At 44.9% G+C, this 22,966-nt stretch overlaps 1 protein-coding gene across 1 annotated transcript in view; it reads right to left on the reverse strand.

The window, feature by feature from the left end:
* LOC142378248 (uncharacterized) overlaps positions 1-22,966 on the reverse strand; it is a 61,675-nt gene that overhangs the window by 14,768 nt on the left and 23,941 nt on the right. Inside the window, exons 7-44 of the mRNA XM_075462536.1 lie at positions 17,844-17,963; positions 17,638-17,766; positions 17,492-17,539; positions 16,824-16,865; positions 16,015-16,077; positions 15,857-15,931; positions 15,291-15,374; positions 15,134-15,190; positions 14,054-14,107; positions 13,917-13,970; positions 13,742-13,795; positions 12,544-12,597; positions 12,412-12,465; positions 12,286-12,330; positions 11,723-11,776; positions 9,377-9,421; positions 9,243-9,296; positions 9,111-9,155; positions 8,982-9,035; positions 7,792-7,836; positions 7,637-7,690; positions 6,703-6,747; positions 6,415-6,576; positions 6,264-6,317; positions 6,125-6,178; positions 6,001-6,045; positions 5,007-5,060; positions 4,850-4,894; positions 4,708-4,761; positions 3,885-3,938; positions 2,776-2,829; positions 2,571-2,678; positions 2,367-2,456; positions 2,226-2,279; positions 1,894-2,001; positions 898-1,005; positions 521-574; positions 347-400 (exon numbers count right to left, since the gene is read on the reverse strand). Coding sequence (XP_075318651.1) covers positions 347-400; positions 521-574; positions 898-1,005; positions 1,894-2,001; positions 2,226-2,279; positions 2,367-2,456; positions 2,571-2,678; positions 2,776-2,829; positions 3,885-3,938; positions 4,708-4,761; positions 4,850-4,894; positions 5,007-5,060; positions 6,001-6,045; positions 6,125-6,178; positions 6,264-6,317; positions 6,415-6,576; positions 6,703-6,747; positions 7,637-7,690; positions 7,792-7,836; positions 8,982-9,035; positions 9,111-9,155; positions 9,243-9,296; positions 9,377-9,421; positions 11,723-11,776; positions 12,286-12,330; positions 12,412-12,465; positions 12,544-12,597; positions 13,742-13,795; positions 13,917-13,970; positions 14,054-14,107; positions 15,134-15,190; positions 15,291-15,374; positions 15,857-15,931; positions 16,015-16,077; positions 16,824-16,865; positions 17,492-17,539; positions 17,638-17,766; positions 17,844-17,963 — 2,481 coding nt within the window. The remainder of the gene's footprint in view (positions 1-346; positions 401-520; positions 575-897; positions 1,006-1,893; positions 2,002-2,225; positions 2,280-2,366; positions 2,457-2,570; positions 2,679-2,775; positions 2,830-3,884; positions 3,939-4,707; positions 4,762-4,849; positions 4,895-5,006; positions 5,061-6,000; positions 6,046-6,124; positions 6,179-6,263; positions 6,318-6,414; positions 6,577-6,702; positions 6,748-7,636; positions 7,691-7,791; positions 7,837-8,981; positions 9,036-9,110; positions 9,156-9,242; positions 9,297-9,376; positions 9,422-11,722; positions 11,777-12,285; positions 12,331-12,411; positions 12,466-12,543; positions 12,598-13,741; positions 13,796-13,916; positions 13,971-14,053; positions 14,108-15,133; positions 15,191-15,290; positions 15,375-15,856; positions 15,932-16,014; positions 16,078-16,823; positions 16,866-17,491; positions 17,540-17,637; positions 17,767-17,843; positions 17,964-22,966) is intronic.

Below are 22,966 nucleotides of genomic sequence, written 5' to 3' on the forward strand. Positions count from 1 at the left end.
AGGCAGCCGGTGGAGAGAAGCCAGGATAGGGCTGATGTGCTCCCTCTTCCCGACTCCGGTTAAAAGCCGAGCAGCAGCGTTCTGGACCAGCTGGAGACGCCTGAGGGATGACCGGCTAACAAAGGTGGGCAACTGATTGTTTCTTCATATTTAACAGACATGAAAGAGGTGTTAGTCTTTCTCTTTTGACTTTCAACTGTAACAATGGTTGAAGCTAAAAGAGAAAAAGGGGTTTTTTTTATTTTGGAGATTCACAAACCTCTCATCGTATTTTTGCCACAGTGTGATTTGAGATGTTTTTTTAGCTGAAAAGAGAAGCAGAATAAACAGGGAGATAAAAACTCACTGGAAGTCCTGGCTGACCAATTGGCCCCTGAGTGCCAGTGGAGCCCCGGGGACCCTGTGAGAGAAGAGTGAAAGAGAAAGAGACACAAAGAGACACAAAGAGACACAAAGATCAGAGCTGCTGGTGCTGTGGAGCACGGTCCATGTTGATGTGCTGCTCCAGCTCCAGACTCACTCCTTCCCCTTTGTCTCCTTTGCTGCCTTTCTGCCCGGGTCCTCCCTGTTCTCCCTGTGGACGCACACACACACAAAAGCTATCACTGCAGGGAACGAACGCACACTCCAAGTCATGCTTTCTGGTTATCAGGCACACGTGAGGACTTTTCACAAATGCCTTTTAAACCAGGACAGTAGTAACAAAGGTGAAATGGGCTGTGTGTGGAGGGGCGTGAATCATGGAACATGCCCCTGCATGGTGTCTATGGTGTCGTCTCTAAGCGACAAAATAAGTCCTTTTGTGAAAGGCCTCTGTCTACCATGCATGAATTACTAAGGGTCAACAAGGACGTCTTTTTTGTGCCAATTAGCTGCGTGAAAAGAGCCATCGTTTACTTTATCTCCATCATCTCCTGGAGGTCCCGCAGGGCCTGTAGTTCCAGGCATTCCTACTGGTCCCTGATCCCCATCTTGACCTGCTGGTCCAATGGGACCCTTCTCTCCCTGAGACAAAACAAAATACCCACTTTTAATATGTGATATTTGCATACAAATACATACACACATATGTGACAATTAGTGAAACCAAACATGGGTACATTTAATGCGTTTTTTTTCTTTCCATTAGTCAATTTGTGATGGTTTATTTCGTTTAGGTGTAACTATGCGATGTGACTGGAAACAAATTCAATCGAAGGGGTTGGCATTAAAACAGAGAGAAACATAAGCTGTTTTCACACTGAGATCCGCTACCTTAGCGGGTCCAAATTGCCACTTCATCCCGCGTCGAGCAATGTGAAAGCTTGGCATATTTGGTGATCCGTGCCGCCTGAAGCCGAGTTCAGGGGGCGTTGCCTAGTGGCAGAGCGTCACACGAAACACATCAAATGCTGGGCGTGTACAATGACGTAGGCACAAGCCATGCGTCGGAGGTAGGGTTAAATACACCTGTCTGCATCAAATTTTTCAAACCAACGATGGCGGGACACCTTGAGGACTCGTTTTTGTTGCTGGCTGTTTGTTCGGTCACGCAAGTGTATATGCAGTTCATGGAGATGTTATCTTACGGGGGGTGGATGGTCACAACGTGGGATGCCACTGAAGAACACATGCAGAGAATACAAGAGCACTATAATGTCCAAGTTGAGGAAATCCATCGACAATTTGAAGCAGAAGAACACACCACGCCACGCCCACGTCCACGTCCATCCAGCGTCAATTGCTTTCACATCAAATTCGGCTCGGCAAAAAGACTAGGGTCTGACGCGGGTCGAATGGCGAATCGAGTTGACACCCCAGCCCGGATCGTCAGTGTGAAAGGAACAGCGGACACGCTAAATTCGCGAATTAAACGCGGGTTCTTCCTCAGAGAAAGCTGTTAGGTGAACTCACAGGCTCCCCCTTTTCTCCCATCGGTCCAGGTCCTCCAATTGCTCCGGGCCGACCAGGCTGTCCTATGGCACCGGCTGATCCCGGGGGGCCCCTCTCACCTGTCGGGCCCTACAGAGAGCACAGCCGTCCTTAAATGTCTTAGTAAAATACTAAGATAATGAAGGGTAAATATAGACCTGCTCACATCTTTAATCTTCCAATGATGCCACAGTATTTGTTCAGTGGAAATATTGCAAAAGAATAACTATAAAGCAAAACTGGATGAATAGATTTAAGAAATAAAAACAATTTAGAGCGCAGGAACAGTTTCTAAGTGCGATACTATAACTCACTATGGCTCCTGAGGATCCACCAGGTCCTGATCCTCCTTTCAGACCAGGCGGTCCCTGTAAACATCATAGGTTCACTTTGTGGTCTATTTTAACATAATATTAAAAAAAAGCAAAAAAGTGGTGCTTGTTTTTTTGTGTTACCATAACTCCCGGAGCCCCTCTGCTCCCTCTGAATCCCTTCAGTCCTGGAGGACCATTCTTCCCCGATGTCCCAGGTAAACCAGGATCCCCCTAAAAGGCAAAAAAATTAAAAATCACTCACCAAAAAAGTAGATAAAATAGAAAACATCGTATAAAATAAAGACTCTCTATTCAATGACGTGTGTCTTGAGTTTGTGGACTGACCTTTCCACCCTCTTTCCCTGCAGCCCCAGGTAAACCGTGCTCTCCAGGTACACCTGGTGCTCCTGGGTGACCTCGGTCTCCCGTTGGGCCAGATTCTCCTGATTTACCCTGAAACACACATAACAAAGTCATTGAGTGACACACATCAATAAAATTACAAAAGAATTACCATGTTACAGTACTACATGCACACAGTGGCGCTTACCTGTGGTCCCACAACACCTGAGGGTCCTGGAGGTCCCGTCTTTCCTTGGAATCCCTGTTATGAAATAAGATTGGTATAAAACATTCTGGTGTTAGTGGTTGATGGTTTGATGGTTTAGAAGAGACTATTGCTGCTGTTAGATCAGAGAGATCAACTGGGCAGAAGCCGTCTGAATACAAATCAGGTTCTAAAGCTGCTTCTAAAGCTGCTGTACTTGATGATACATCAGTGATAATAATGGGAAGGACTCCATCTATCTTCTCTCTGATAGAAACAACTTTACTGATAAAGAATCTCATGAATTCATCACACTGGAAAAAATCTAAATCTTACCAAGTATATTTGTCTCATTGAGTAATTCATTACACTTGACATAAGACACAACTGCCTAACAAGTACTATTTCAGCCAGATATAGGGACTTGTTTTAATACAATACATCTGGAATATCTTGTTAAGTGAAAAAGTCTTGAAAACATCTTGTTTTGAGTCATATGATGTTTCACATGAAACAAGCTTTTTTTTTAAGCTAATTTCAAGATCACTTTTAACTCAAAAGTCCTAAATATCACATTTTATTTCAAGAAATCTTGACAAGCCGATTTTCACTAGTTCCATTGGCAGATTTTTTTCCTTATTTCAAGCAAAAACGTCTTTTATTTGTTGTTTTTCTTACTCATTTTTGGAGGGGGATTTTTACCAGTGCACTGCTGAGAGTTAAAGGAACACCTGGCTCAACAGAGCTCGGACTCTTTGTCAGACTGGCTACAGCGCTGAAGAGAAACCTGGGATTGTTCTTAGTCTCTTCTATCAATGATGAATAATAAGCAGTTCTAGCTTTACAAAGGGCTTTCTTATACGTTATTAAACTATCTTTCCAGACTAATTGAGACTCTTCTAAATTAGAGGAACGCCATCGTCTCTCCAGCTTTCTTGCAGTCTGCTTTAAAGCACGCAGTTGAGTGGTATGGCGTCATTTTTGTTACCTCAATCGTGTCAAGATCAGTACTTGTGATGAGTTTGGGCTATGCTGTCCACAGTGAGAGGAAGTCAATGCAGTTTGCTAATAATGACACCTGTGCAAGCTGACTGTCTTATGATCACACTCACCGGCTCTCCTCTTTGACCCGGGTGACCCGGAAGGCCATCCTTCCCAGCTGGGCCCTACAAACACAGACACATGCACAGAAACACCGAGGTGAGTAACAAATATAAGATCACACTGGAAAAAAATCAAAGTCTTACCAAGTATATTTGTCTCATTTCTAGTCAAAATATCTCATTACACTTAAAATAAGACACAACTGCCTAACAAGCACCATTTCAGCCAGATATAGGGACTTGTTTGAAGACAATACATCTGGAATATCTTGTTAAATGAAAAAGTCTTGAAAACAAATTGTTTTGAGTCACATATCATATGAAACAAGCTTTTTTTTTTTACATTTGAAGAGATTTTTAAGCTTATTTCAAGATCACTTTTATCTCAAAAGTCCTAAATATCACATCTTATTTCTAGAAATCTTGACAAGCCGATTTTCACTAGTTCCATTGGCAGATTTATTTTGCTTATTTCAAGCAAAAACGTCTTTTATTTGCTGTTTTTTTACTTATTTTTGGAGGGGCATTTTTTCCAGTGCATGCATTAAAAAAAATAGTCTAAATACGTTGCACCCAGCTTGCATTTTATAATTTGACTTGTCAATTATGCAAATAAGAATGCAAAATAGGTAAAACTAGGATTTTTTTTAGGATCTGTGGACAAGGTTTCTTCTTATTTTGCTCTTTTTCCCCAAAAGGAAGATGAGAAGTCAGAATGGTGGAGTATCTTGATTCAGTTGAAAGACTAATCAATCTAGTGAATGTAAGACTGGTGAATCAGGTATAAGTGTGTGTACGTGTGCTACATGTTAATGTGGAGGAATTCACTCACACTTGTTCCTTTAGGTCCTGGCTCTCCGTTCCTTCCTTGTGGCCCTTGAGGTCCCTAAAAAACCCACAACCAGCCAATAAAGAGAAGATTAATCATCAACCGATTAGTCAGTTTACACATGTATTAAGACAGCTACTCATACCGTCTCTCCAGATGATCCTGGAGGACCATCGTGTCCTGAGGCACCCTGTGAAGGATTGAGAGGGAAGAGCAAAATGGGAGCAGTGATGGAGAGCAAAGCTGAATCACAGCTAAAGGTGATCATATGGGACTCTTGGCTGAGCTGAGAGTCAGCTGACCTTTTCTCCTGATTTCCCAGTAGGCCCTCTCGCCCCCCTGGCACCGCGTGCACCCTGCCAAAGTGGAAACATGTATGAGACCAAACCCGAGCTTCTCCACGTTCTCCAAGCGTGTCCATATCTTAACCCATACTAACAAAATACTCCTTCTATTTCTGTTAACTTGTCAATATGTATACACCTAAATTAGGGCTGGGCGTTAACTCGTTATTATCGCGTTAACTTGTTAATTATTTAACGCCGATAAATATTTTATCGCGCATTAACGCAGGTTTTATTATTGTAAAAGTCTGTTGAATGCATCAAATTCACACAGTTACAGCAAACACCACGAAGCATGGAGTAATTTAATAAACATAAACTAGCAGGTAGCATCACCACTACAGGTGTGAAGCTAACGGAGCTAACCGGCGCTACTTCCTGTTTTACTTGTTTCAACGTAAAAGCACATATTTCATAATAAATTTGAAAAAAAAACTCCTGCATTTACAGCCAAGTTGAATTGTCTTCTCAGCGTAGTAGTTCCAGTTTAAAATATCACTTAAAGGCAAAACACACAACTGATAGCAGCAAGTCATTCAAGGAAACAGACAGTGGAGCGAGGCTTCTACATAAAAACTACAGAAAGATGCTGATGTTAAAAGTGTGTTTGCACAACAAATGTTATGGCACTTTCATTCATATGGCAGCACATTTAAAATAAAGCTAAATGCTAAAAGCTATACACTACTTTTGGATTCATTTTTGGATTTTGCGTACAAATGCGATTAATCGCGATTAATCAGGGAAATCATGTGATTAATTAGATTAAACATTTTAATCGTTGCCCAGCCCTAGTCTTCATATGAGAACTGTTTACACTCCAAAATGTTTTCTGATTCAAATATGACAGAAATCTTCCAAAAAGAAAACTGGAGTAATGAAAAAGGTTTGGCTGGCTTGATGCAGAATGAAAGGACTTAACATTCAACCGTTTTGGTAATCATAGACTCACATTTGGACCCCTCTGGCCTGCACCTCCTGGTTGCCCTGGAGGACCCTGGGTTATGGCAGAAAAAGCAGGTTATATCATCATATGATGTCCTGACACATAACTGTCACTGCTAAACTCTACTCACCTTCTTCCCCTTTTCTCCTGCAGCTCCCAGTGCACCCACGAAACCCTCAGAACCCTACAGAGGAAAAAGACACAAACATTACTTTGCATTTTACTGCCCCACTCATTAGTTTGCTTTAATTATTTCACTTTTTTTTCACCTTTGGCCCCTGTCGTCCTGGATATCCTGGCAGTCCCGGAACACCCAGTTTACCCTAAAAAATACAGCCAATATGAGACCCTTTAAGTTTAAAAAACACAACAACTTTTAGGAATTTAATGATGGCTTATCTGTTTTGATAAGTTATGTACCTTCTCTCCAGAAGTACCAGAAGGGCCAGAGTCTCCCTGAGGACCCAACTGGCCTTTCGGCCCTTCAGGTCCATCTTCGCCTCGGCCCCCTGTTGCTCCATTGTCACCGAAGTCCCCCTTTGCTCCCATCTCCCCTTTGGCCCCTGGAAAACCATCTTCACCCTGCAGAATGAAAAAAAAAAAAAAAAAGAGAGAGGACAGCAAAACAGATTTAAAATCAAGATCATTTCAGTTTTGTGCATTTTAAGACTGAAGAATATCTTGAAGATGAACATTTCGCTCTTTTACCTTCTCGCCTTTGCTCCCTTTTAATCCCCTGATTCCATCTGCTCCCTGTTAAATTGGAAGATAAACAATAAAACTGGAAATCAACAAGAGAGAAGAGAAAACATAAAACAAATATAACATCACAAATGCAACACAAGACATATCACAATTAGGGCTGGGCGAGTTAACTCGTTATTATCGCGTTAACTCATTAATTATTCAACGTCGATAAATATTTTATCGCGCAATAACGCAGATTTTTTTTACATTTTTTAAAAATTTAATGGATAGGAAAGTTCAGAGAGACAGGAAGCAGGGGGCAGAAAGAGGGGGAACGACACGCAGTACAAGGCCGTCCGATAAGGACTGGAACCGGGGCCAGCTGCAGCGAGGACGATAGCCTCTGTACATGGGGCGCCTGCTCAACCCACTACGCCACGGACCACCCCTGTTTTATTACTTATTTTATTTTGTAAAAGTCTGTTGCTCACAGGCTTTTATTTTGTAAAAGTCTGTTGCTGTCTGCTGTGGAACCGGAAAAGAAAGTAATCGGCGGATCCACCAAACATGGAGAAGGGTATGGAACTTTTACTCTGCCATTTTCATTTTAAAGTTCTTCCAGACGGCGGAGTCGACAGAACCAAAGTCATCTGTAAACACTGCCAAGTTGAATTGTCTTCTCAGCGTAGTAGTTCCAGTTTCCAGTAGTTTTCCACTTTCATTCATATGGCAGCACATTTAAAATAAAACTAAATGCTAAAAGCTATACACTACTTTTGAATTCATTTTTGGATCTTGCGTACAAATGCGATTAATCGTGATTAATCAGGGAAATCATGTGATTAATTAGATTAAAAATTTCAATCGTTGCCCAGCCCTAATCGCAATTTAAGTGAAATCATTTATAATTGGATTTATTATGTGTAAACATGAATTGAATAATAATCTTTTCTACCTTAACTCCTCGTTGTCCAGGGTATCCAACAGGCCCTTGCACTCCTGGAGGACCCTAACAATGACACATGATGATCAATAAACTTATTGGAGGTTGTAATGATATCAAAAACAACACACACACAAAAAAAAAAGCCACACAGACACTAGACTTACCGGCAGTCCTTTTTCTCCCGGAGTGCCTTCTCTTCCAGGGTGACCCTGTTGACAACAAGACGAGTTAATGTCTGCACTCAGGCATCTAGAAGTAATGGTGAGGTTCAGATTAAAATCTCAGAGATGGAATGTGTCGGTGTTACGACCCCAGGGTCGTATAGTGTGTGTGTGTGTTAGTGCTGCAGCCAGGTGAGCTGTCCCAGCTGTGGCTGAGCAGGCCTAATCAGCCGGGCTACCTTTAAAAGGAGGAGGAAGACGCCTCCGAGTGCCATTGGGGCAGCTATTGTTGGTGTTTCTGCAGCAGCTTGTGCAGGGTGTTGAGAGCATAACTCTTTCAGTGGAAGGAGGGGGATCGTTTGCATTTTGTTTTGGTTGCTCTGTTAATCCTGATTTTCTCAACAGGTTCCGTTAAGATTGTGGGTTTTTTGGGTGTTTTGTTTGCCTTTTTAGTTTAGCTTACAGCTGAATTTTATTTAGTTATTTATTTATTTATTTATTATTTATTTATTTATTATTTATTTATTTTGGGTTTAGTTTACTTTTATCTATTCATCCATTATTTTAAATATTTTTTTATTTTATTATTTTATTATATACTTATTATACACTTATTTATCCAGTGTTTTTCCTCATGGGGATCTTCCACACTGGGGACTATGCCCACTCGGTCTGTGGGGATGGCCCTGGTTCGGGGTGGCTGGGGGATCCTGCTCTGCAGCCCTGGCTGCGGTGTGGACACCGGCCTGCCCTGATCCGGGTGGTTCCCTGTGGTGGCGGCCTCTGTGGTCATTGGTGGGCTGGACAGATCCCCAAGATACCGTTTCCTCACTTCAGCGTCAAGCCAGATTTTAATGTTGATTGTTGTTGATGTTGCTCATGTTGGGGGGTGTTGGGGGGGGTGGTATGTGTGCAGTGTGGTTGTCGGTGTGATGTTGTGTGTGAGTTTATGCATGAATTGATTTGATTATTGATTTTATTATGTAATGCACTTTGTGCTGCTTTTTAGTATGAAACGTGCTGTATAAATAAAGTTTGATTTGATTTGAATAGTGTTGCCAACTCTTTAACCTCAGCCATCAGTTCTCCTTGTTTTATTTCCTCAGCCCGGGACACTTCGGTGTTACCCCGTCAGAAACAGTCAGTAAGGGAGCTTAGAGGTATGGATGGAAGTACTGATAATGTGTACTTACTGGGGGGCCGTCATTTCCAGATAAACCCCGCATCCCTTTCTTCCCTTGAGGTCCCTGTTAGACAAAGAACAGTCGATCGGTCAAGGCTCTTCAAGCCAAAGCTGAAAACATCAGCGGAGGCTCTCTCACCTTTTCTCCTGGCAGGCCCACTAACCCCTGAGGACCAGGAAAACCCTGCAGAAGATACGCTGCGTTAGCATTCAAACGGAGTCACCAGTGCTTTACTCAGGCTCACTTACTGTCTGTGTTTTCTGCTCTTACCAAGATCCCAGGATTCCCTTGCTGTCCAGATGCTCCAGTGTCTCCTGGTGGTCCCTGTTCACAGAAAGGAAAATGATGTCGAGGGAACTCATTTGTTATGTGGCAGCAGTGTCGGTTCCATTTAATGTACTCACGAAGTTTCCCTTTGAGCCTTGAGCCCCATCGATTCCTCGAATGCCCTGTAAGCAGAGACAATGACATTTAAGGAAAGGCATGCACTTTGTTCTGCCTCTTCAAGTGCACTTAAGTGGCCTCTTGTTATAAAACATTCAAGAAAGCACAAGAGCCTTTTTCTTTTAGGACACTAAAGGAGGATGAATCTTTTAATGAGCTGCCAGCTCCACAATGCGTCCTTGCATGTGGTGGATCTTCCTGTTACACGAGCCCTCACTTACAACAACAATCTGCTCACTCAAGAGAAAACACACATGAGGAGTGCGTTGCCCAGTACGTTTACCATGAAACTACAACTAAATGAAATTTAGTTTAAGATATTCTGCCTGCTAGCTTGAGAGTTTTCCTGCTTAATGAACCAACGTCGAGCATAAATATGTCATTTAAACCACGTAAACTGTGTTATCAAATACCGAAGAGAGCAAACTCGTGTTGCCACAAGTGCAAACATCCATTACACATGACTGAGAGAAACTGCTTCAGGCAAGTAAACTCAATTTGTCTGATGAGATAAGAATTGCACAATGTCGTGTAAACAAATTAGGAACCAACCAAACATTTTAATGAGATTTTATCATGTGGAATTGTCTAATGGACCACAGGGGTGAGAACTGTCTATGAGCGGAAGAGGCTTTTTCTGCACACAGGGAAACGCTTCTGGGACGCACAGCAGGAGGTGAAAGAGATGTTTCAGATTTCTTGTAATGGGGCCACTTCTGCATCAGACAGTTACACAGAATGGCCCCTCAGCGCACAGAGTTACACTGTTGCACACTGTTACACACTGTTACACACTGTTACACTCTGTTACACACACTGTTACACACACTGTTACACACTGTTACACACTGCTACACTCTGTTACACACTGTTACACTCTGTTACACTCTGTTACACTCTGTTACACACTGTTACACTCTGTTACACTCTGTTACACACTGTTACACACAGTTACACTCTGTTACACACTGCTACACTCTGTTACACACTGTTACACTCTGTTACACTCTGTTACACACTGTTACACAGAGCGCTGCGTCCCGGCCTGCTATCCCGCACGAACGTTCAGCAGTTCAGAAAGCGTAGCAACATAAAAACAATAGGGCTGGGCGCGTTAACTCGCCAATTATTTAACGCCGATTAATATTTTATCGCACATTAACGCAGGGTTTATTTTTTTTAATAATAATCTTTTTTTGGGGGGGGCTTTTGTGCCTTTAATGGATAGGAAAGTTCAGAGAGACAGGAAGCAGGGGGCAGAAAGAGGGGGAACAACACGCAGCACAGGGCCGTCCGATAGGGCTCGAACCAGCTGCAGCGAGGACTATAGCCTCTGTACATGGGGCGCCTGCTCAACCCACTACGCCACGGACCACCCCTGTTTTATTATTTATTTTATTATTGTAAAAGTCTGTTGCTCCCAGGCTTTTATTTTGTAAAAGTCTGTTGCTCACAGGCTTTTATTCTGTAAAAGTCTGTTGCTGTCTGCTGCGGAACCGGAAAAGAAAGTAATCGGCGGATCCACCAAACATGGAGAAGGGTACGGAACTTTTACTCGGCCATTTTCATTTGAAAGTTCTTCCAGACGGCGGAGTCGACAGAACCAAAGTCATCTGTAAACACTGCCAAGTTGAATTGTCTTCTCAGCGTAGTAGTTCCAGTCTAAAATATCACTTAAAGGCAAAACACACAACTGATAGCAGCAAGTCATTCAAGGAAACAGACAGTGGAGCGAGGCTTCTACATAAAAACTACAGAAAGATGCTGATGTTAAAAGTGTGTTTGCACAACAAATGTTATGGCACTTTCATTCATATAGCAGCACATTTAAAATAAAACTAAATGCTAAAAGCTATACGCTACTTTTGGATTTATTTTTGGATTTTGCGTACAAATGCGATTAATTGTGATTAATCAGGGAAATCATGTGATTAATTAGATTAAACATTTTAATCGTTGCCCAGCCTTAAAAAACAAACAAAAAAAACTGTCTGATGCAAAGTGACGCAATGTAAAATCTACAATATAGCTCTTATTCAACTAGCTGTTTCTAAGGTTTGGGTTGTTATAGATGGAAAAAAACATTGCTCCAAACTGAGAGCGCTTAAACAGCTGACTCCTGCAGGTGAGGCTCATTATCACTACGTACAAACTCATTTAAAAAAGATAAATAAATTAAAATGTCTATTTTTTTTCACTGGTATCTTTTATTCCTTTCTGTGTTTAGCATCAGCGGTGCATGTGTTTGACAGTGAATGTTGAGTATTGGAGAAAGTGTGTGGTTGTAACATAGGGTTCAAACTTACCGGCTGGCCTGGGGGTCCAGAACGTCCTCTGGGGCCATTCAGACCTCTTGGACCCTTGGAATACATATCACAGTTATAAATAATGACACATAACTGCGGGTAGTTGAGTTTATGTGCATTTAAACATCATTTTATTGTGAGCCCTCGTCCCTACTTCTATAAGGCTGTCTAAAAGTTAAGACTGGAATTACACACAGAGCCAAGCCAATGGCAAACCATGTAAGTATTATTTAAAAATGCATATAGATCTGTTTAAAAGTGTTTTTAACCTCTTTTTAAAGACAAAAAAGCAATTACTCTCCTCATAGACTTAATAAGCATGCTTTCAATCTGTGCAGTGAAATGCAAAAACATGCTAACTTTCAGTCTCCGGTTTAAGTTACACAAAACAAACTACGTCCCAATTCAACCGAACAGCATCTTTTATCAATTTCATACGAGTGGTAAATGCTTGTGTTTCTCCAACTTTACAGCTCTACATCTGAATCTAATTTCCAGAACAAAAGACACCAAGTTCACAGGCACGTCTGTATAAATATGTCAGATTTAAAGTCAACACTCACAGCATCACCTGGCTGTCCTCTTGGCCCAGGTGGACCTTCAGAGCCCTTTTAAAAAAAACATCAGCCACCATAAACACCTGCATACAGAAACATCGACATGAATTACAAACTACTGTCACCTCTCACCTTTTCCCCCGACTCTCCCAGAGGACCCACAGGGCCGGGCTTCCCTCTGTCACCCTGAGAAATGACACGCAGAAAGGTTGACAACTGAATCATCAACTCAAAACCGCCTGCTCTGTCGGGCAGATATCTCACCTTGTGTCCTTTGTTCCCTGGGAGACCAGGCAAGCCATCGAAGCCCCTGTCGCCCTGAGGCAAACACAAAAAAGAGGAGTCATGTTATATGATATGTTCCAATCATTTCTAAAAATATAGCTGCAAGCAGCGATGGGCACAATAGGCAAGGCTTCGGCTGCTCAGGAAGGGGTCATGAGTCCATGCAAGTTTGGCATCGATACATCAATGCATCGCAGAGATACGGCCTAACGTCCTGTTTGCGCGTCGGCGTAGAGTTTGATTGGCTGCCACGGTTAAACGGAAGTATGATTAAAATATCCACATGATAACTTGTGTGTGGCTTGGTCTGAAGATTCTATGTGCCAAGTCCCATGGAGATTGGACAATCTGCGTGGCCTGAAATGCTTTTTTAATTTTTTTGATCAAATTCCAGATGGCGGACAATCCAATATGGCGTAGATGACGTAATGGGTTGCGATGACCTCGTCTGCATCCAGGGATTCCAACAGTACCTCATTTGTGAAATTTGGACCAAGGGGTCTAAAGATGCAAATATGCATTTTTGCTACATATAGCGCCACCTATAGGCCAAACGTTACCAAAATTCTTGGGCCTCTTACCGTCTTGGTCATGAGTCTGTGTTATAAGTTTGACGTCATAACATCAAACGGTTGCGAAGATATGGCCTCACTTCCGGTTTGGTGGCGTTAACCTCGAGTTTGATTCGCTTTTATGGAAAATCGGAAGCCTAATTAAAAATTCCACACAATAACTTTTGTGCGGCTTGGTCTTAAGAGTCTATGTGCCAAATCTCGTGACAATAGGACTATCTCTGTGACCTGAAATGCTTTTTGAAGGTTTTTGATAAAATTCAAAATGGCGGAAAATCTAAGAATACGCAAATTGACGTTGGACTCGTCATGATCCACGAATTCCAACGATTTGTGAAATTTGGACCATGGAGTCCAAAGTTATGCATTTGGATGCACTTTGAACTTTGACGTGTTGGTGGCGCTACAGAGTACACTCTTGGCGCATGAAAATTCTTGACTTTGACTTTGGCACTTTGCTGATTACGTGTGCTAAATTTCACAACTTTTTACCATAGCGTTCATGGGGCTGCCATAGACTTCAATTGCAGCTGCTAGGTCCCCAATAATCACACTCCATAAAGACATGAGAGAAAGTAAGTGAAAGGTGTGATTGTGACATTCACCTTTGCTCCAGTCTCTCCTATTGCACCACGGCCCCCATCTGCCCCTGCTCGACCCTAATAAACATACAAATAGACAAAATGAGTGACTGAGAGCAGATTTTTTTTTTAACGATCACACCATGAAACCAAGCTTTAATACCAAAGAGGACGCCACTTATCAGAAAAACAGTCTCACCCGTTTCCCAAGTCGTCCATTCTGACCCGGTATACCTGACAGGCCTGGAGAGCCCTGGGGTTAAAAGGTGAGACATGAGTGTGAGACAATGAGATTCAGAGATTGGTGTAAAATGAGGAACTGAGCGGATAACTTACTGGTGGTCCCATCTCACCGCTCGTCCCCTTCAGCCCCGAAGGTCCTGGGGCACCCTGAGGAAAACAGTCGAGACAACAATCACGTCTCTTAATGAAAATAACACATTTCATCACACTCGAGCTATCCTGTCCGTAGAAATAAGGTAGAAATGTGTAGCCAGGCTTTTATGTGCCAACATATTTAAAGTAAGTTCAGTTTTTAGAAGAAAACAATGAATATTTAAATCCACATTTTTTTTAAATGGGGAAACGGTGGGAAATGTTTGCATTTTGTGATTATTACACAAAAAGCCACCAACATTTCAAACATTTCACATATGCATGTATATTCATGGGCGTCGCACCCGTGGGGGATGGGGGTGTTTCGACACCCCCACTTTTACAGCAAGATGATTTTCCCTTTTTGAATTTTCAATGACCAAATCAAGTTTTAACAAATCATAAAATGTGTTTTAAAGACTCTGTAGCCTCTTTAGAATAATTCCATCCAGATTTGAGCAGTCTAACTATTGTAGTTTCCATACAGGACCCAGTTTAGGGTGATCAAAATGCAAAACATGCTGTAAAATGGCCCTGTTCTGCATTTGTACAAATCAGAAAAAGGTTTCACAAATCCCAAACAAAGTTTTAATGAATCTATAGCCTCTTTAGAATAATTCCATCCAGATTTGAGCAGTCTAACTATTATAGTTTCCATACAGGATCTAGTTTAGGGTGATCAAAATGCAAACAAATGCAGTGAAATGGCCTTTTATGCCCATCCATTTAATTCGCAAATCGGATGCCAACTTCAGCGTCTTGTCTATGGGCTTGATGTGGCGCTCATGTAACACCCCCACATTTAAAATCACTGCTCCACCCCTGTGTATATTTATTGTTCACGTCTTTGGATACAGATACGTGCAAGGTGCCTCTGCCACAAAATTTATGTCGAAAAAGAATAAGAAGCAACATTCAGCTGGGGAAAAAACAGTCTGCAATGGGATTCGCCATCTCAATGTCTCTAGGTGCAGTAATATATATAAGCTTGTGTGAAATCTGGAAATACAAACACCAGAGTTTTTGCATAAGCTCGCTCACCAGGGGTCCGGGTCTTCCTCTGAGGCCCAGTGGCCCCGGAGGTCCCTTCATTGCCAGCTAGAGGAAGATGGAAGAAAGGGGAGGGAGGGGTCAGGTCAATTTTATTCATCTTTACAGCGACTCAAAAGTTCCAACTTTAGATGAACAGTTTCTTTACCTTGGTCTGCTGCAGGATAGCTTGAGCCTGAGCCTCCTGTGCAGAAACCACAGCACCTGTCTGCGGGTCGCCACCTGACTGGAACTGAGAAGCTCTCAAGTCAAACGCAATACTCCACTTAGTGGCCATTACACTGTACTGCAACTCAACTCTTTTACACATGAGATACACATGGGGATCCAATTAAAACTACATAAATAAATCAGAGGAAAACATAAGACTTCCACACAGGAGTCAGAATATTAAAACAATGTGATTTATATGGCAATAGAACCTGATCTCAGCCAGAATAACCCAAAATTTAAAGAGATCAGTTAAATAAAGTGCACACGTCTCACATCTAAAATGTTTGCCACACTCTGAAACCTGAGTACCAGAGGGCCTCAAAGACTAACAGATGGTTCATTTGTGTAACAGTCTACAGCCAGCCTGTTTCTCAGTAACATCATTCAAACAGCCCCATTTGCCCTCAGGCTTTGTTGAAGCTAACAGGGCCGACTGACTCCTGCAGCAACGTAACAGCAGCTCCAAAGGCCTCTGGAAACATGGAGGTGTCTTTCTGTTACCGGTATGAGCATGATGTTTCCTGGAGGGCCTGGTATCCCGTCGGCTCCACTCAGGCCCGGTCGCCCCGGAGGCCCCTGACAGGAGAGAGATGAGGACATTTAAGGAAATATTTCCGCGTGCTCAGACTTTCACTCGGCAAACAGAGGGCAGTCCTCACCAGCTCTCCAGGGTCTCCTCGAGGACCCACTGGCCCTGTGATCCCAGGAGGCCCCGGCTCTCCCTGCAAACCCAAACAAAAGATAGTCAGTCAGAAGGGAATCAAATCAAATCAAATCAAATTTATTTATATAGCACATTTCATGTACAAACAGTTCAAAGTGCTTTACATAAAATAAAAGCATTGCAGCAGGGAGTGGAAGAAGCATTAAAAATACATAAAAGAATATAAAGAGAAACAAATAAAATCATTTAAATGAATTTAAAAACAAGCAACAGTCTAGATAAGTTAAAAGATATTTCATGCATAGACACATGAGAACAGAAATGTTTTTAACCTGGATTTAAAAATGTCTCCATTTGGTGAAAGTTTAATCTCCACTGGCAGTTTGTTCCACTTGTTGGCAGCAGAACAGCTAAATGCTGCTTCTCCATGTTTAGTCTGGACTCTGGACTGGACCAGCTGACCTGAGTCCTTGGATCTAAGAGCTCTGCTGGGTTTATATTCTCTGAACATATCACTGATGTATTTTGGCCCTAAACTGTTCTGGGATTTGTAAACCATCAGCAGGCTTTTAAAATCGATTCTGTGACTGACTGGAAGCCAGAGTAAAGATTTCAAAACTGGTGTGATGTGTTGGAATGTGTTGGAAAAAATGATGGAATTTATTTTTAAGGAATTATTTGTGGCCGTTTCAGTTTTGACTGAATTTCCCACACACAAAACGTTTCTTTTTGTTGTTGTTTTTAGCTGGTATTCAGTGTAAAAATGTGTTCCGAGTTACAGGCCATGCAGTAAACTTGGCTTACCTCAGGTCCTGGAGGCCCATATGGTCCCGTAATCTGCGTTCCCTGCAAAAACAACAACAAAAACAGAAAACAGAAGAGCTTGTTTTTGCTGATGTAACCATTCAAACCAGTCATCTACTCGTCATGCCCATTAAATTCACAATGAATTACATCCGACTTTTACAGACCATTAGTTTAAGACCACTCCTGCATGTGAGAACACGTTTATATAAAAAACATAAAAACCAAACAACGTCAGCATTTTAGAATATTTAGGAAATATGGCCACAATATACACGGAGTGGAAAGATTACCATTTTACTCGTTAACAGCTTCTTCTATATAAATCCTTTCATAATTTCCATACATTTTTGGTTTATTCAGCAAATTGAACGGAAAGTCAAAGTACTTATGACTTGCATCATCAGTCCCAATGTTCCTAAAATACTAGAGAAATGAATCGATGGGTTCAGCATGACAAAATGTCTTCATATCATCTACATGTACTCATCGGCATTCAAACAATGCTTCTGTGGTTCTACTCAAAAGTCTCTGGTCGACACTGATTATGGATGTGATATTACTTTTCAAATGTCACCGCTGTACAGGATGAGCAGGTAATGTGTTTGTGAATGAAAGGCTGGTGAAAAAATTAGAGGCAAGTGTGGTTTTGTACGTATTTTTCCTACCATTCCAAGATAGCCTGGCTCTCCTTTCTCTCCTTTTTCAGGCAGATTCTGATGAAAGAAGACGGCAGAGAAATAAAACCAACGTGAACGGGTCTGATCAGGAGGGCTTTCGTGTTCTGAATGAATACAATCTTGGTGTTTCACACCTGCGTGTTAAGAGCGTACTCCCGTTCTCTCTCAGCGGGTCCATACCGCTCATCATATTCGTCCTCGTATTCATACTCATTCACATGAAAGTGATGTGTTGTGTTGTCGTAGTCCTCGTACTCTACGATCTGTCCGAGAAAAGATACAATAATTAAGAACAAGACCGACAGAATGAGCCAAGCTCCCGCTGTTTTGTTCCGCTCACCTCGTACTCGGTCACGTTAGGACCAGCAGCCAAGGTGGAAACAGAGATGGCCTCATCGAGGTCACTGTAGTCGTACTCGTCAAATTCTTCCACCACATGTTTCTTAGGCGCTCTCTCCACCTGAGGACCAGAAAAGAACAAAAAGAGCGACTCAAAGGCTACAGAAAAATCTCTTGTTTATCTTCACACAGAACATTCAAATGAGTAAATGTAACCAGAGGTGAGCCCTTTGGTTAAAAAAAAAAGAAAGAAAGAAACAAGCTTGACTAAAGTGAAAGTGTGTGTTGAGTTTTAAGCCAGGTGATGAATCAAACAGCAGCAGGAGAAAAGGGATTTGAAACCTTTTCTGGAAGTGTGGAGCGTTGTTACACAGAGCAGACTGTACAAAGTGTACTGAAATACAAAAAGAAAGGAAATAGGGCTTGGGGAGAATCTGTTTGTAGCCTTTTAAACAACAGCTTGTGACAATACGAGTCTGAGAAAGAATGAAATATATACAGCTAAATAGTGTTGAGCACATTGATTTACTCTTAACACAGTGAGGATTTTTCCAAAAACATCCATCCATCCATTATCTTCCTCTTCTCCAGGGGTCGGGTCGCGGGGGCAGCAGCTTAAGCAGCGAAACCCAGACGTCCCTGTCCCCGGCCACTTCCGCCAGCTCTTCTGGGGGGACCCCGAGGCGTTCCCAGGCCAGCAGAGAGACATAAGCCCCTTTCACACTGAGGAATAACCCGCGTTTAATCCGCGAATTTAGCGTGTCCGCTGTTGCGTTCACACTGCCGACCCGGGCTGCCGCGTCAACTCGACTCGCCTTTCGACCCGCGTCGGACCCTAGTCTTTTTGCCGAGCCGAGTTTGATGTGAAAGCAATTGACGCGGGTCGGACGTGGGCGTGGCGTGACGTGAGGAGTTTAAAAGACAGAATGGAAAGCTGATTCAGAACAACAGCGACAGGTGAGGACAAGTTTCACTCTGTTTTAGCCTACATCAAGTTCGAGACATTTTTGAAGATGGCCGCCTGGGGAGACAAGGAGCTCCGCGAGCTCCTCAGCCTCCGAGCAGAGGACGTTATTTACCGCCACATTTCGGGGACTATAGTGCTCATGTATTCTCCGCATATGTTCTTCGGCGGCATCCCACGTTGTAACCATCCACACCCCGTAAAATAACATCTCCATGAACTGCATATACAATTGCAAAAACGAGTCCTCATGGTGTATTTAACCCTACCTCCGACGCATGGCTTGTGCCTACGTCATTGTACACGCCCAGCATTTGATGTGTTTCGTGTGACGCTCTGCCACTAGGCAACGCCCCCTGAACTCGGCTTCATGCGACACGGGTCACCCTGACACGCCAAGCGTTCACATTGCTCGACGCGGGTCGCAGTGTGAAAGGGGCTATAGTCTCTCCAACGTGTCCTGGGTCTTCCCCGGGGCCTCCTCCCAGTGGGACGGGCCCGGAACACCTCACCAGGGAGGCGTCCAGGAGGCATCCTAACCAGATGCCCGAGCCACCTCATCTGACTCCTCTCGATACGGAGGAGCAGCGGTTCTACTCCGAGCCCCTCCCGGATGACCGAGCTTCTCACCCTATCTCTAAGGGAGAGCCCAGACACCCTGCGGAGGAAACTCATTTCGGCCGCTTGTATTCGCGATCTCGTTCTTTCGGTCACTACCCACAGCTCGTGACCATAGGTGAGGGTAGGAACATAGATTGACCGGTAAATCGAGAGCTTCGCCTTCTGGCTCAGCTCCTTCTTCACCACGACGGGCCGGTGCAGAGCCCGCATCACTGCAGACGCCGCACCGATCCGCCTGTCAATCTCCTGCTCCATTCGTCCCTCACTCGTGAACAAGACCCCGAGATACTTGAACTCCTCCACTTGGGGAAGGATCTCATTCCCGACCCGGAGAGGGCATTCCACCCTTTTCCGGCCGAGGACCATGGTCTCAGATTTGGAGGTGCTGATTCTCTTCCATGCCGCTTCACACTCGGCTGTGAACCGCTCCAGTGAGAGCTGAAGGTCACGGCCTGACGACGCCAACAGAACCACATCGTCCGCAAAAAGCAGAGACCCGATTCTGAGGTCGCCAAGACGGACCCCCTCGACGCCCTGGCTGCGCCTAGAAATTCTGTCCATAAAAATTATGAACAGAATCGGTGACAAAGGGCAGCCCTGACGGAGTCCAACGCTCACAGGAAACATGTCCGACTTACTGCCGGCAATATGGACCAAACTCTGACACCGGTCATACAGAGACCGAACAGCCCATATCAAGGAGTCCGGCACTCCATACTCCCGGAGCACCCCCCACAAGAGTCCCCGGGGGACACGGTCGAACGCCTTCTCCAAGTCCACAAAACACATGTAGACCGGTTGGGCGAACTCCCATGCACCCTCCAGGATCCTGCGGCGGGTATAGAGCTGGTCCACTGTTCCACGGCCAGGACGAAAACCACACTGTACCTCCTGAATCCGAAATTCGACTATACGGCGGATCCTCCTCTCCAGTACCCCCGAATAGACCTTACCAGGGAGGCTGAGGAGTGTGATCCCCCTATAGTTGGAACACACCCTCCGGTCCCCCTTTTTAAAGAGGGGGACCACCACCCCAATCTGCCAGTCCAGAGGCACTGCCCCCGATGTCCACGCGATGCTGCAGAGGCGTGTCAACCAAGACAGCCCTACAACATCCAGAGCCTTGAGGAACTCAGGACGGACCTCATCCACCCCCGGGGCCTTGCCACCGAGGAGTTTTTTGACCACCTCGGCAACCTCAGCCCCAGAAATGGCCCCACGTCCGAGCTCCCCAACTCTGCATCCTCATCGGAAGGCGTGTCGGTAGGATTGAGGAGGCCCTCGAAGTATTCCCCCCACCGACTCACAACGTCCCTAGTTGAGGTCAGCAGAGCCCCGCCCTCACCATACACGGTGTTGACGGTGCACCGCTTTTCCCCCCTAAGGCCGCTGGATGGTGGACCAAAAACTCCTCGAGGCCGTCCGGAAATCATTCTCCATGGCCTCCCCGAACTCCTCCCAAGCCCGAGTTTTTGCCTCAGCAACTGCCGAGGCCGCGTTCCGCTTGACCTGTCGGTACCCATCAGCTGCTTCCAGAGTCCCACTGGCCAAAAAAGCCCGATAGGACTCCTTCTTCAGCTTGACGGCTTCCCTCACCACTGGTGTACACCAGCAGGTTCGGGGGTTGCCGCCACGACAGGCACCGACCACCTTACGGCCACAGCTCCGGTCGGCCGCCTCAACAATGGAGGCACGGAACATGGCCCATTCGGGCTCAATGTCCCCCACCTCCCCCGGGACATGGTTGAAGCTCTGCCGGAGGTGGGAGTTGAAACTCCTCCTTACAGGGGATTCCGCCAGCCGTTCCCAACAGACCCTCACAATACGTTTGGGCCTGCCAGGTCTGACCGGCTTCCTCCCCCACCAGCGGAGCCAACTCACCACCAGGTGGTGATCAGTTGACAGCTCCGCCCCTCTCTTCACCGGAGTGTCCAGGACATACGGCCGCAAGTCCGACGATACGACCACAAAGTCGATCATCGAGCTGCGGCCTAGGGTGTCCTGTTGCCAAGTGCCCATATGGACACCCTTATGCCTGAACATGGTGTTCGTTATGGACAGTCCATTACGAGCACAGAAGTCCAATAACAAAACATCACTCTGATTCAGATCGGGGGGGCCGTTCCTCCCAATCCTCCAGGGACTCCAAGAAGGGTGGGTACTCTGAACTGCTGTTTTGTGCATAAGCACAAACAACAGTCAGGACCCGTCCCCCCACCCTAAGGCGGAGGGAGGCTACCCTCTCGTCTACCGGGGTAAACCCCAATGTACAGGCGCACAGCCGGGGGGCAATAAGTATGCCCACACCTGCTCTACGCCTCTCACCGCGGGCAACTCCAGAGTGGAAGAGAGTCCAACCCCTCTCGAGGAGGCTGGTTCCGGAGCCTAAGCCATGCGTCGAGGTGAGTCCGACTATATCTACCCGGAACCGCTCAGCCTCGCGCACCAGCTCAGGCTCCTTCTCCAGCAGAGAGGTGACGTTCCACGTCCCAAGAGCCAGCTTCAGCAGCCGAGGATCAGACCACCAAGGTCTCCGCCTTCGGCTGCCGCCCAGCTCACAAAGCACCCGACCCCCTTGGCCTCTCCCACGGGTGGTGAGCCCGTCAAAAGGGGGACCCGTGTAATTTCTTCGGGCTGTGTCCGACCGAGCCCCACGGGCACAGACCCGGCCACCAGGCGCTCGCCGGCGGGCCCCAACCCTGGGCCTGGCTCCAGGGGGAGGCCCCGGTGACCCACATCCGGGCGAAGGTACACGTTGTCCAAAGATACCATTCATCATAGGGGTTTTATGAGCTGTCCTTTGTCTGGTCCCTCATCTAGGATCTGTTTGCCATGGGTGACCCTACCAGGGGCTTAAAGCCCCGGGCAACATAGCTCCCAGACTCATTGGGGCACGCAAACCCCCCCACCACGGTAAGGTGACAGCTCATGGGGGGGGTCGGGATAAAACAGTCAGGTTAAAACAGTCGGGATAAAACAGTCGGGATAAAACAGTCGGGTTAAAACAGTCGGGTTAAAACAGTCGGGATTAAACAGTCAGGGTAAAACAGTCGGGTTAAAACAGTCGGGTTAAAACAGTCGGATAAAACAGTCGGGTTAAAACAGTCGGGATAAAACAGTCGGGATAAAACAGTCGGGATAAAACAGTCGGGTTAAAACAGTCGGGTTAAAACAGTCGGGATAAAACAGTCGGGTTAAAACAGTCGGGATAAAACAGTCGGGTTAAAACAGTTGGGATAAAACAGTCGGGATAAAACGGTCGGGTTAAAACGGTCGGGTTAAAACAGTCGGGATAAAACAGTCGGGATAAAACAGTCGGGTTAAAACAGTCGGGTTAAAACAGTCGGGATAAAACAGTCGGGATGAAACAGTCGGGTTAAAACAGTCGGGATAAAACAGTCGGGTTAAAACAGTCGGGTTAAAACAGTCGGGATAAAACAGTCGGGTTAAAACAGTCGGGTTAAAACAGTCGGGTTAAAACAGTCGGGATAAAACAGTCGGGTTAAAACAGTCGGGTTAAAACAGTCGGGATAAAACAG

Source organism: Odontesthes bonariensis, chromosome 4 (assembly GCF_027942865.1).
Source record: "Odontesthes bonariensis isolate fOdoBon6 chromosome 4, fOdoBon6.hap1, whole genome shotgun sequence".
NCBI lineage: Eukaryota > Metazoa > Chordata > Actinopteri > Atheriniformes > Atherinopsidae > Odontesthes > Odontesthes bonariensis.